General features: G+C 36.9%; 3 protein-coding genes across 5 annotated transcripts; all 3 read left to right on the top strand.

Moving 5' to 3' along the window:
- Positions 1 to 1190: 1190 nt before the first annotated feature.
- On the top strand, positions 1191 to 1949 carry LOC111791761 (classical arabinogalactan protein 6-like). The gene has a single exon (XM_023673232.1). It carries the CDS (start codon positions 1191 to 1193, stop codon positions 1947 to 1949), a length of 759 nt encoding a protein of 252 aa, XP_023529000.1.
- A 624-nt stretch (positions 1950 to 2573) lies between these two features.
- On the top strand, positions 2574 to 5264 carry LOC111791462 (pentatricopeptide repeat-containing protein At3g46610-like). Of its 2 annotated transcripts, XM_023672814.1 has the most exons (2): positions 2574 to 2637; positions 2797 to 5264. In XM_023672814.1, the coding sequence occupies exon 2, from the start codon at positions 2982 to 2984 to the stop codon at positions 4875 to 4877; it is 1896 nt and encodes a 631-aa protein (XP_023528582.1). In that variant the 5' UTR covers positions 2574 to 2637; positions 2797 to 2981; the 3' UTR covers positions 4878 to 5264. The 2 variants fall into 2 exon arrangements, with proteins under 2 accessions (XP_023528582.1, XP_023528581.1); XM_023672813.1 differs by having other exon boundaries at positions 2580 to 5264.
- A 2333-nt stretch (positions 5265 to 7597) lies between these two features.
- Positions 7598 to 12579, top strand: LOC111789824 (uncharacterized membrane protein At3g27390-like). Of its 2 annotated transcripts, XM_023670526.1 has the most exons (12): positions 7598 to 7678; positions 7755 to 7876; positions 8019 to 8201; positions 9787 to 9895; positions 10022 to 10217; positions 10306 to 10442; positions 10635 to 10923; positions 11107 to 11213; positions 11298 to 11424; positions 11540 to 11735; positions 11819 to 12062; positions 12174 to 12579. In XM_023670526.1, exons 3-12 carry the CDS (start codon positions 8108 to 8110, stop codon positions 12427 to 12429), a joined length of 1755 nt encoding a protein of 584 aa, XP_023526294.1. In that variant the 5' UTR covers positions 7598 to 7678; positions 7755 to 7876; positions 8019 to 8107; the 3' UTR covers positions 12430 to 12579. The 2 variants fall into 2 exon arrangements, with proteins under 2 accessions (XP_023526294.1, XP_023526295.1); XM_023670527.1 differs by lacking the exons at positions 7598 to 7678; positions 7755 to 7876; positions 8019 to 8201 and adding an exon at positions 9214 to 9563.
- The last annotated feature ends 868 nt before the right edge of the window (positions 12580 to 13447 follow it).

Below are 13447 nucleotides of genomic sequence, written 5' to 3'. Positions count from 1 at the left end.
CATAATTTTTTTAAAAGTTTATTATATAATCAATTTCATCGGCCATTTTTTATTTCTTTTGATTATTTAATTATATGAATTACCAAAATTAAAAAATATTGTATTAGTAAATATTTTTTAGAAATTATATTGTAATTAAATTTAAGGAAACAAAATACATGTCCTTTTGAATTTCAAAATAAAAATAAATTTGTCATCAAATATTAATCTTCTTAAATAATAAATTTATAAAAAAAATTAAATATTTCATAATTTAATTATAACAATTACAAAGTAGATTATATTAATAATATTATTAAAATAAGACACTTAAATTTATTTATATATTATAAACTCTTTATCTTATTATACAACCACCTACTATTCAAGATTACACTAATAATCTTAATTTTTTTTAATTAATAATTAATTACAAGATTTTATGACATAAATTATAACATGAATCCTCTCATGTTCATGCAAAGTCATTTTTGTATAGTGTATCGAAACTCGTTCCTATATTTCAACCTCTGACTCAAGAAATGAGGCGTGATATCGATACACCTATGTCATCCGATATCGTCCTTAGAAACATATTTTCAAAGAAAGACACCCAAAACATTCGTCTTGCAACGATAATCCACACCGACACAAATTGACATTATTGTTAGAAACAACAATAATTTAACCTTAAAAAACCTGTTTTTTTTTTTTTTAACCAAATAATTTACCTTAATCATTAAAAACATAAAATAATAAAAATAATAATAATGAAATAAAATAAAATCTTACCCACAAGTCTATTTTGTTTTTTCTTTTAATAGATATTTGGTAAAAGTCCTTATTAAACTATGTCAAACTCTAATTTTATATCTTTCAAATCCCACCATTCATTTTACCTCTCTTCTTTCTCTCTCCTCTTTTTTTACCTTCTATNTTTTACCTCTCTTCTTTCTCTCTCCTCTTTTTTTACCTTCTATATAAATCTCTCACTCTCCATTTTCATCTTCATCCTTCCCTTTTCTCTACCTCAGAGAAAATTGAAAATTACTGCCATAGAAAATTACTGTCCTCTACAAGTAATTTTACTATGGCTTCTCAATCTTTTGTTCTTGTTTTTTCTCTGATCTTCGTCGCCGCCGTCGCCGGAGTTNGAGAAAATTGAAAATTACTGCCATAGAAAATTACTGTCCTCTCCAAGTAATTTTACTATGGCTTCTCAGTCTTTTGTTCTTGTTTTTGCTCTGATCTTCGTCGCCGCCGTCGCCGGAGTTTTTGCCGAGGCACCCACCGCCTCCCCATCGGAATCCCCCGCGCCGAAATCCGCGCCTTCTGACTCCGAAGAGTCTTCTCCATCTTCCTCTCCGGCTTCCTCTCCAGCGGATACTCCGGCCGACACTCCGGCGGATACCCCGGCGGATACGCCGGCAGATACTCCGGCGGATACACCGGCAGATACTCCGGCGGATACACCGGCAGATACTCCGGCAGATACTCCGGCAGATACGCCGGCAGATACTCCGGCAGATACTCCGGCGGAGACACCGTCGGACGCTCCGGCGGCCTCATCTGAGTCGTCGCCATCCCCGTCAGCCTCTGCTCCGACTTCGCCCTCCGAGGCTCCGGCGAGCAACTCCCCCGACAGCTCCCCGGATTCCTCCCCTTCCGTTTCTCCTTCTCCGGCCACCGACTCCCCAGCTGCGTCTCCCGCCGACTCCGGCTCCCCCGCTGCCTCGCCTGATTCTGATTCGTCTTCTCCCCCCTCTCCCACCCCCGACGCCGCCGATAGCCCCGTTGCTGATGGCCCTTCGGAGGCTGATGGCCCTTCGGAGGCTGATGGCCCCATCTCTGATTCTCCGGCTGATTCGCCCGACGGTGATGCCGACAGCGGCACTTCTGCTCTGAAACTCACCTCCGCCGCCGTCTGTGGTGCCGTCGCCGTCGCCGTCGCCGGACTCTTCGCATTCTGAAGCTAGCTTAACGAAATAAGCATTTAATTCTTTTTCATTCATATAATTGACAATAAAAAAATGAAGAATGTGTAACTAATTATCGGGAAGAAAAAAAAAATTAAATTATAATTAAAAATGATAATTTTGGTCGTTGTAGTATTTTCATTTTTTTTTTATACAAAACTCATTTTTTAACAGAAATACATATTACGTTACTCATTTATTATTCCATCATAATTATCTATTTAAATAATATTTTTCTTTATTTAATTTTTTTTGTTATTGTTAAACAATATACCTTTTCTTTTCTTTTTTTCCTTTTTTTTTAAATATTTAATATATATATATTACTTTGTAAGTAAATAAATAAATAATTTTTTAATATGGAAGGGTATTTATAAAAAATTACTTTTTTTTTATCTTTTCTCTACTACTTTCTACCTCCTAAAAGAAAATTACTATTTATACGCGGGTAATTTTGTAAGTAGGTCGGGTAATTTTAAATTTTTTTAAAAAAAATTTAAGAGTATTATTGAAATTTTAAAGGTTGAATATATATATATTTTTTATATATAACGGTATTTTTATTAATTTAGCTATTTTTTTTTAAAACACAGTTAAAAAAAAAAAAAAAAAAAAAAACTCTTCAATCCTCTCATTGCCAGTTCAAAAAATGGAGTACATCCATTGACGGTCATCTCTTAAGGTAATTCTGTTCTTCATTTCTCTTTTCAACTTTGGATTGTAATGGGAAATCATCCATAAGACTCTGAAATTTATCGTTGATCTCTATAGACAATGCATGTTCATAGTAATTGGTGTCCGATTAGTAGCTCCGGCGTTGAATTAGGTTCTTATTCTGTAGTTCATCGGTCATGGAAAAGAATAAATCGTGTTGGGTTTTCTGATAGTTGTTATGGAAATGGGAATTTCTCTTTGATTTCCTTTAATTTGAGTGTTTTGAGAAGTGGATTTTGTTGCGAGACTTCGAGATTTGAATGTATCCGTGAGTTCCGCCATGGCTGTTCTAAGCTTAGAGTTGCTCCATTAATGAAGCCGAAGAGGAATTCCCTTGGGGCTTGGTTTTTATTTGCTTGGACTGTTGAACAACCAACGATTGATGATGAAATTTCTAGGGTTGAATCAAATTCTAGAGATGATTTTCGTGAGAGTAGTTTAGATTGGGATGTATATGATCCTGGCAATGTTAATAGTGAAAATAGCCATGGAAGAGGAAATTTTAAAGACGAGGAAGGAATGGAGGGAGAGGGAGATGTTAAGGTCGATGTTCGTGCACTAGCACGTCGGTTGCAGCTTGCTCGAACGGCGGATGATGTTGAGGAGCTTCTCAAGGATGTCGGCGTATTGCCTCTTCAAGTGTTCTCATCCATTATAAGAGGTTTTGGGAGGAACAGAAGGTTGGAATGTGCAGTGGCTCTTGTTGAATGGCTTAAGAAAAAGAAGATTGAAACTAATGGTCGTATTGCGCCGAACTTGTTCATATACAACAGTCTTCTCGGTGCAGTTAAGCAATCCGGAGAGTTTTTGAAAATGGAAGATGTCTTGACTGATATGGCACAGGAAGGAATCGTTTCAAATGTTGTTACGTACAATACGATTATGTCCATTTACTTGGAACAAGGACTAGCTATAAAAGCTCTTGGCATTCTCGAAGAGATGCCGAGGAAAGGCCTAACTCCGTGTCCTGTGTCCTACTCTACAGCGTTACAAGCATACCGAAGGATGAATGATGGGAATGGCGCTTTAAAGTTTATGATTGAGTTGAGAGAAAGATATCGTAATGGTGAGTTAGTGAAAGATGATGATGTAGATTGGGCTGATAAGATCTTGAAGCTCGAAAAGTTTACAAGACGTGTTTGCTACCAAGTAATGAGGATTTGGCTTGCGAAGGACGACCCCGCAAACACTAAGGTGTTGCAACTTCTAATGGAAATGGATAAAGCGGGATTGTCGCTTGATCGTGTTGAAGAAGAACGACTTATTTGGGCTTGTACGTGTGCCGAACACCATAATGTAGCAAAAGAATTGTACTACAGGATAAGAGAAAAGCAATGTAGTATAAGCTTATCTGTTTGTAATCATGTGATTTGGTTGATGGGGAAAGCTAGGAAATGGTGGGCAGCATTGGAGATTTATGAAGATTTGTTGGAGAAAGGACCAAAACCAAATAATTTGTCAAATGAACTAATTGTTTCTCACTTCAATGTTCTTCTCACAGCTGCGAAGAAACGAGGAATTTGGAGATGGGGCGTTAGGTTACTCGACAAAATGGAAGAGAAAGGTCTTAAACCCGGAATTCGGGAATGGAATGCCGTTCTTGTTGCCTGTTCCAGAGCTGCAGAAACGTCGGCAGCTATAGATATCTTTAGGAGAATGGTCGAAAAAGGTGAAAAACCGACTGTTCTTTCATATGGGGCATTACTAAGCGCTCTCGAAAAGGGAAAGCTCTACGACGAAGCACGTAACGTCTGGGATCATATGATTAAAGTTGGGGTGGAGCCGAACATCTATGCCTATACAACCATGACTTCGATTTTCACTGGCCAAGGAAAGTTTAATATGGTTGAAGTCACTCTCAATGATATGGTTACATCAGGCATTGAGCCAACAGTCGTCACATACAACGCGATAATTACGGGATGTGTCCGTAACGGGATGAGCAGTGTAGCTTACGAGTGGTTTCACCGCATGAAAGCTCGAAATATCTCTCCGGATGAGGTAAGTTACGAGTTGCTCGTTGAGGCCCTTGCAAAGGAAGGTAAACCAAGGCTGGCTTATGAGTTATACCTGAGTGCTAAGGATGAGGGTCTCAATCTTTCTTCTAAGATATATGATGCAGTAATTCAATCCTCTCAAGTTCATGGAGCCTCCATTGATATAAGATTATTAGGGCCGAGGCCACTCGACAAGAACAAGAGTTCATAGATTCTGATAACGACTATTAGAGAATGTTCGTAAAGCTGTCGATGTTCTTAGGGAAAGCCAAACGATTCGAATCAATGAACTCTCAATAGTCATTACTCTAATCTCTTGATTCGTGGAGAAATTATTTTGAGCGACCCACGGAGCCTGTGGCTTCTGTTGATCCGCCCCGAGCGTATATGGAGCTCAAAAACGCAATCGAAAGTGACGTGGGAAGTCAAACTTTTTTTAGTTGTGTAGAGAGCTACATTTTCAATGAATGTATATGAGAACTTGAAGCTTTTCCCTTTTTATTTATAAAATGTTATAGAGTTGAAAGGTCTCTTGATCTGATCCCTTTGAAAATGGCATAGGCCTTTTAATAAATGAGTTGTGTATTTGACTGTGTAATCCCTTTTGAGCAGCCTTGTTTGAACATTGATTCTTCCATTAGAAGTATTTCCCAGAAAGTTTCAGCAATCATTGCCCATAATGGGAGACGAGCGAGGTGGTTCGGCTCGATTTTAAGCTAAAATTGATATTCTTGCTTTGGCTCGATTTTAAGTTAAAACAGATGTTCTTGGTTCGGCTCGGTTTTAAGTTAAAACTGACATTCTTGCTTTAGCTCGATTTTAAGCTATAACTAATGTTCTTGTTTTGGTTCGGTTTTAAGCTAAGATGTTATTGGTTTGGCTTGATTTTAAGCTACCACTAATGTTCTTGTTTTGACTCGGTTTTAAGCTAAAACTGATGTTTTTGGTTCAGCTTGATTTTAAGCGAGCTAGAGTGATGTTCTTGGTTCGGCCCGATTTTAAGCTACCATTAATGTTCTTGTTTTTGGCTCAATTTTAAGCTAAAACTGATGTTCTTGGTTGGACTCGGTTTAAAGCTACCACTAATGTTCTTGTTTTGGCTTGGTTTTAAGCTAAAACTAAAGATCATGGTTCAACTCAATTTTAAGCTAAAATTGATGTTCTTGGTTTGACTCGGTTTTAAGCTACCACTAATGTTCTTGGTTCGACTCGCTTTCAAGCTATCACTGATGTTCTTGGTTCGGCTTGATCTTAAGCTAAAACTGATCTTCTTGGTTCGGCTCGATTTTAAGCTAAAACTGATGTTCTTGGTTCGACTCGGTTTTAAGTTAAAACTGATGTTGTTGGTTTGACTCAATTTTAAGCTAAAATTGATGTTCGTGGTTCGGCTCGATTTTAAGCTACGAAGTATATATATGTTTTTAGGGTTTAAACTCCTAATGTCAATGTTATTTAGGGTTAGTAAAATAGTTAGTAAAAATTATTTTTATTTTTAGTTATTTATTTATTTATTTTAATGGATTTAACATTTAAGGAATAAGAAAAGTAAATATTAACCCTAAGAAAAGTATAAAATCCAACATTGACGTGTCATTCTTTGATTGGGTTTTCAGCTTCATGTGCAGTTATTAAATATAGATTCTTCATTGGAAAACCTAACCTTTTAAGAAAAGAATAAGAATCTCAACTCATCTCCCTTCTCTTCTTATTCCTTTTAGATTTAAAAATATATATTTTTAATAATTTTAAAAAAAATCTCATTTTATCTCAACTTTTAAATATATTCTATTCAAATAATAACTATTTTAGCCTCCTATTTTTTAAAGTTTCTACTTCGACCCGAACTTTCCAAAAAAATTACTATTCGGGTCGTTGCTATTATTTTGTCAACCAATATACATATAATAATAAGAGCGTAGGACTTGTTTGTAAATATATATATTTTTTAATATCACGATATGTGGTGGGACATCGTCAATATTTTAACCAGCTGAACTATGCTTAAATTTGGTATAAAAAATAAATTGGAACTCCGAGTAATGGAGTTTATAATATATCTTTCAATTTTTAAATTTTAAAAAAATTAAAATATAAGCTATACTTTTTATTATTTATAATTGTAATATCTTTGGCTCGTTACGTAATGTCGTCAGCCTCACGATGTTGATGTCACATAAGTAGAAGAGGGGAACGAAACATTTTTTCTAAGTGTTTTAAAACTGTGAGACTGACAACAATAATTAAAAAGTGGGCCCACAAAAAGTTTTTTTTTTTTACGTATTAAATAATATAATAATTTTATAAAAATATTTATACTCCATTTTCTTTAAGAAAAGCTTATCCTTTGAATATTATTAATTAAATAAATTTGTTTTGTTTTAGTCCATTTTTAAAAATATTTAATTGGGCAGTCCTTTAGACCAAATATATTTATAAATTACAAATAATAATAGTAATAATAACATTTAATTTAATGTTATTTTTATATTAAAGAGTAAATTATTATAAATTTGAAATTACAAAAATTAAGTTGTTACACTCGACGAAAGGAATATATGTTACTAGTACGAGAATATGGTTCGGGTCCCACACGAACAAGTTGCCGAAGTGACAAGACAAGGAACGATAATCACTTGTAAGAAGGATACTCGCATGGATATAATACTTTTAATTGTCATGCTCGAATGCTTAAGTCAGTATCAAAATCGAGGTGGTCTCGAGCAATTAGACTCGAGTTGTGTATCGACATACGAAATGAATTTACCTATTTATAAAGCTTTACGTGACACGACGGTGAAGATTTTCTCATACATAATAATTTTTTTTTAATAATTATGTATAGAGTTTTAGGTCGTTTTTTAGCTTGACGTATAATATGAACCTTTGTAGATCAGGTAGGTAAAAAGACGGTAGGTTGTGACCTCCACATGTAGACAAACAAGGTAACGACTCTCGAGTGACGTCCATCTGGCCACGACATGACGATGGAGGAACGTTTTCCGTCCTTTGGAGGTTATATATTCTAATATAAATTTTGAAAGTAAACTACAAATTAATACTTAATTTAAATATTCAATCATTTCCTTAGCAAGCAATGCAAGAACAAGTACAACGACTCGACGTAGCTTCGTTGCAAATTCGATCAAGAGTAAAGAGTTGGCTCAGCGATTCGGTGTTCATTGTTCTTCACTCAAGCGCCCCATTTAAACGGTTCTTTAACTGCTTCTCCTGTTTCAAATCCATTCCAAAAACCCCCCACATTCTTTTTGTTAATTTCAAACGTCTTCGCGTAAAGGATTTCACTCGGTTCAAACGACCAAATCCGTTATTGTCTTGGGGACTGAATCTACAGGGTTTGTGCTTCGATTGAGGTTGATTGATTTCGGGGATGATCTTGCTTTGATTTCATTGAAATCTTTGAGGGATTGTTTGAGGGCGCCAATGGAACCTCCGAGGGGGTTCTTGTCTTGGCTATGGAGTTTTATTCGCTTCATTCCCTTTTTTGTTGGTCTGTTGCTTCTGGGCACCATTAAAGGTATGCTTCGATTTCTTGGCTGGGAAATTATGCTGTTTGTTTGTTCTTACCTAGCCTATCTTTTCGGGTCGGATTCCATTTATTGTTGATTAGCTTACTCTAAATAATATTGACTTATCATGGAATCAACAAGTGCTTCAAGAAATTTTGTTACTATATTAATTAGTAAGTCCAGTTTAGTTTGTCAAATGGAGTTATACTTCTGTTTTTTGTTTTATTCCGGTGGCTATTGTTTCTGTCCTCATTTACCAATACTCAAGTGTCAACGAAACCCCTCTTGTTTAAATATCTTCTCATTTCCATATTGGGTATAATATAGAAGTGGTTTAAGATAAACTGTGAGAAAAACCATGGACGTTCTCCAAATTTGAGAATCTGAAGGAAGCCATGGTCACTATACCGTTTGTAAGGGACGGGGGTAGCACATGTCAGGCCCAAGCCTACTACTAGCAGATGTTGTCCTCTTTGGGCTTTACCTTTCGAGCTTCTCTTCAAAGTTTTATAAAGCGCTCTACTAGGGAGAGGTTTCCACACCCTTATAAGAAAGACTTCGTCCCCCCTCAACCGATATGGGATCTCACAATCCACCCCTCTTGGAGCCAGCCTCTTCGATGGTACGCTGCCTGATATCTGTCTCTGATACCATTTGTAACGGCCCAAGCCCACCATTGACAGATATTGTCTTCTTTGGCCTTTACCTTTTGGGCTTCCCCTCAAAGTTTTTTTTTATAAAGCGCTCTACTAGGGAGAGGTTTTCACACCCTTATAAGAAATGTTTCCTTTCCCCTCCAACGGACGTGTGATCTCACAATCCACCCCCTTGAGGCCCAGCCTCTTCGTTGGTATGCTAGCCAATGTCTATCTCTGATACTATTTGTAACGGTCCAAGCCTACCACTAGCAGATATTGTGGGCTTTCACTTCCGGGCTTTCATTCAAGGTTTTTAAAACATGTTTACTAGGGGGAGGTTTCCACACCCTTATAAGGAAAACTTTGTTCTCCTCTCCAACAGATATGAGATCACAAGGACCCTTCTGTTGGTAGGGAGAGTTTTCAAGAGATTATAACCTGGAGGAAGGGGAGGCAAGTAGAAAACACAAAGAAAGAGGGACCAACCGAAAACAGTCTGCAGACCGCTTAGTTTTGGAAAAGCTGAAAGAACTTGGATGAATGGATGGGTGTACGTGAGAATACAATCCAAAGGAAGTTTGTTGGGTTTGGTATAGCACTGCGAAGAATATGGCAGGATACTCGAATCAACAAGTGAAGAAGGAATGCTGTTGCTGAAAACACTATTGAGTACTTACTACGGAGAAAGGAATGGTGGATTGGAGGAATATACCATTGGAGATTTGTACAAAAGTAACCTGCTTTTCCCTTGTTAATATTACCTTGTTTCACGATTTTCTATCTTGATATGATATATGTGATCTGGATAATGAATCATTAGCATATCAAGTAACTACAGTGATGCCAATTTCTGAATTGTATGTTTAAGTTTGATTGACTGTTATACTGACCGAATGGAACGTATGAACCTTGTTGGTTTCGAAATTAATGTATATTAACCAGACTATTATTTCAGGTATCATTCTGTGCCCTCTGATATGTCTCCTAATGGTTGCTGGAATCTCTGGTATCATATTAGGCCTTTGGCCAATGCACTTTGTCTGGTCGTATTACAGCATTCTGAGGTGTGCCATTGGGAAGTCGTCTTGCTAAGTCATTTTTTTTCTATCTGCTTTGTATCTTTGTCACTCCCATTCTCTTCCATCCTTTACCCCCATAATTGATCTGACATTCTTTACCTGAATTAACAGTGCCAAACAACTAGGACCTGTTTTAAAATTTGTTCTCTGCTTTGGAGCGCTACCCGTTCCCTTGATTTTGTGGCCAGTGGTTGGTATAGCTGCAAGTTTCATTGGTGGAGCGGCGTATGGATTTTTTTCGCCTATACTTGCTACATTCGATGCTGTTGGAGAATCAAAGAACAACCAATTTTTTCATTGCTTCTATGTATGGCTATGATTAGGTTCTGCCTAGTTCTTTATTATCAGCCTTTGTTCTTTGTATGAAGAGAGACTTGTGTTTTTTGGGTCTTCAGGATGGAACTTGGGACACAATTAAAGGATGCTTCACAGTTATTCGAGATTTTGGGGACTTTTGCTCCTATTCCTATATATCATTTATGCAGGACCTGCGACAAAGAATACCTCCAAACGGCGAACACTATGAGATCAAGTTTGTTCTTTTTCCTTTTTTGTCACTATATCTGGTTATTGTATCATTTGAGTCATCTAGAATGATTTTTACCAGAACGCAATGATCTATGTAACAAAAACATATTAATTAACATCAAATAATGCTTATAGAAAACATTGAACAATGAAAGCTGAGATAACCATTATTTTTTTTCCTGTTAATTTTATGCAGGTTGATCTATCTCCCTGGAGCTTTAATTGCTGGGATTCTCGGTATCGCTGTCGATGCATTCATGATCTCGCTTATAGCCATATGCAAAAGTCCTATTATGCTTTTCAAAGGGTGGAATCGCTTGTTTCATGACCTTATAGGGCGAGAAGGTCCCTTTTTAGAAACAATATGTGTTCCATTTGCTGGTCTTATTATCCTACTTTGGCCATTAGCTGTTGTGGGTTCAGTTTTGGGCTCAATCGCCTCCAGTCTCTTCTTGGGTGCCTATGCAGCGATTGTTACATATCAGGTTAAATTATTGAATGCAAGTTTCATAGGATTTGATGAATCCCTCGTCTTTTAGTTTTTATCAGAGCTAATAAACGGACTCAATTCAATGAAATTCATTGTTTGCATTATAGAATACGTGATGTATGCTTTATGTCTATACATCACCAGATTATATCAATCTTTTGGGGCTTATGTTTTGCAGGAGGCTTCTTTTTTATTGGGGCTGCGATACATTGTTACATCCTTGTCGATTTATGATGAATACAGCAACGATATTCTTGACATGCGAGAGGGATCGTGCTTTCCCAGGTTTTCGAACGCTTAATTAAGTAGGCTATCCTCTCTCCCCCCATGCTAGTTTTTCTGATACTATAATGATTTATTATAATGAAGGCTAAATTATCAAAGAAAGGAGGGCCAATCATCAATGGCTGGTTCACGTACATCCTCCTCAAGCTCCGATCCACCTGCACGCATGAATTCGCTCAACAAACCTATGATTGATTGGAAGTCATTTGATGTACTTTTGCTCATTTTAGACCACATAAACCTTACAAGTATTCTTTTGCGATATTTCTCTGAATGGATGTGTAAAGCTCTGATACTGTGTGGGTTTATGTTTATCATCTCTGTAGCTGGTTGATAGGTTGTTTAAGGAGTGTCAACGCCATGGAGAAACTATGGTTTGTGAAGGAATAATAACGTCAAATGATATTGAAGATGCACAGTCAGGCAACGGAAGCAAAGTTATTAGCATTGGCTTACCAGCTTTTTGCATTCTTGAAACATTATTACGCTCTGCAAAAGCAAATACATCTGGACTTCTGTTAAGTGAGCATCTGATTTATTCCTCCATTAGATATGAATCATGATGATTTCTTTGTCACTCTCTTGGTTCTTTCAAATGACTGCAGGTGACAACGTTACAGAAATTTCTAGCACAAACAGGCCCAAGGATGCCTTCTTTGATTGGTTTTTTAACCCACTTTTGATAATCAAAGAACAAATTAGAGCAGAAAAACTTTGCGAGTCAGAAGAGGAATACTTACATAGATTAGTTCTGTTGAGTGATGATCCTAAGAGGCTGAAAAGTTTAACCACTGTAATGCCTCCAGAATCCGAGCGAAGACAAGCTGAACTCGAAGCACTAGCTCGAAGGTAGGAATTCAAATTTCAATAAAGATACAGTGATCCTTTATATGTTGTTAATGTATTCCTTAACTCAGTTTAGTCTAACCCTTCTTTCCTCTTCCTCATGACTATTTGAAGGCTTCGAGGAATCACTAAATCCATCTCAAGGTATCCAACTTTCAGGCGCCGTTTCGATAATCTTGTAAAGAAGTTATCTGAAGAACTTTCGAAGAAAAATGGTTCTTTCCAGTCAACCAAGGGAAGTAGGTCGTTATCAAGGTCAAGAAGTGCATTTGGCAGATTGTTCAGTCAAAAATCTTCAAGCGACAAAACAAGCTACAGAGGGTCTGAGAGAGAATCTCATCCAGACGAAACAGATATCGAAATTGTTTAGGGAGGGTAGATCGGAAGTAGGGTCGAAGTTCTGTAATTCTTTAGTTCTTTTCCAAGTGTTATATCGATGGCGATAAACGTGTACTCCTAGTATATATGTATAGGTTATATGATTTTTCAAGTGCTATAATAATTCTTCATTTCAACTGAACCTAATTCATTTTCCAGTACAGGTCACACATTTCCAGGTTTTTCCTAGAGCAACCGGGAAATCTGGCGTGGGACATGATGGATAAGGCATCTCTACCTCTCTCTATAAAAGGTCGTTAATTTAAACTCTCCCTCTCCTCTCTAGTAGTATTCTGAGGAAAATAGGAAGCCCTGATTTGGTTCTTTTTATCATTTAAAAACCAAGTGTGTTAGTTCATGACATTGAGAAGAAGAAACTGAAAGAAAGCAAAAAGTTTCTATTAGAGCGAAACTTACAGGGAGCTATAAACCACCGCTTAACTTCTATATGCATGCCATGAAAATTTGTGTGTTCTATATTTGCATATATAGTAAGAGGTACAGAGAGAGAGAGAGAGAGAGAGGAAATAAACCATCACATCCCTGCTTGGTTCTGCATCTCACTCATGAAACTTTTCTTTAGCCTTCTTTCACCATGTCTGTTCTCACCACCACCACCACCACTCCCTAGCAGTTTCAGAGACAGCAAAACCATTTTTTCTGCATCCAAGCACAAAAATTTGTAGTAAATCCCAACCAGATAGCAAGAACATGAAGCCATAGCCGAGTAAGTTCGTGATATGTATGTGTATATATTTTTTGAGTTCGTCTGGAGGTATGAATTGAGACTTCTGATCTTTTTGTTGGTGATATAACATGTTAATCAATTGTATTATTACTTATATATTCTTTGAGTTCATCTGGAGGTATATGTAATCTTTTGGTCGGTGACCTTTGATCTTTTGAGTTCATCTGGAGGTATGAATTGGGACTTTTGATCTTTTGGTCGGTGATATAACATGGTAATTAATTGCATTATTACTTATATTTTTTTGAGTTCATCTGGAGGT

The sequence above is a fragment of the Cucurbita pepo genome, chromosome LG03 (genome assembly GCF_002806865.2).
Source record: "Cucurbita pepo subsp. pepo cultivar mu-cu-16 chromosome LG03, ASM280686v2, whole genome shotgun sequence".
NCBI lineage: Eukaryota > Viridiplantae > Streptophyta > Magnoliopsida > Cucurbitales > Cucurbitaceae > Cucurbita > Cucurbita pepo.
The sequence above is the reverse complement of the archived record's forward strand: the minus strand, read 5'-3'. Positions and strand labels throughout refer to the sequence as shown.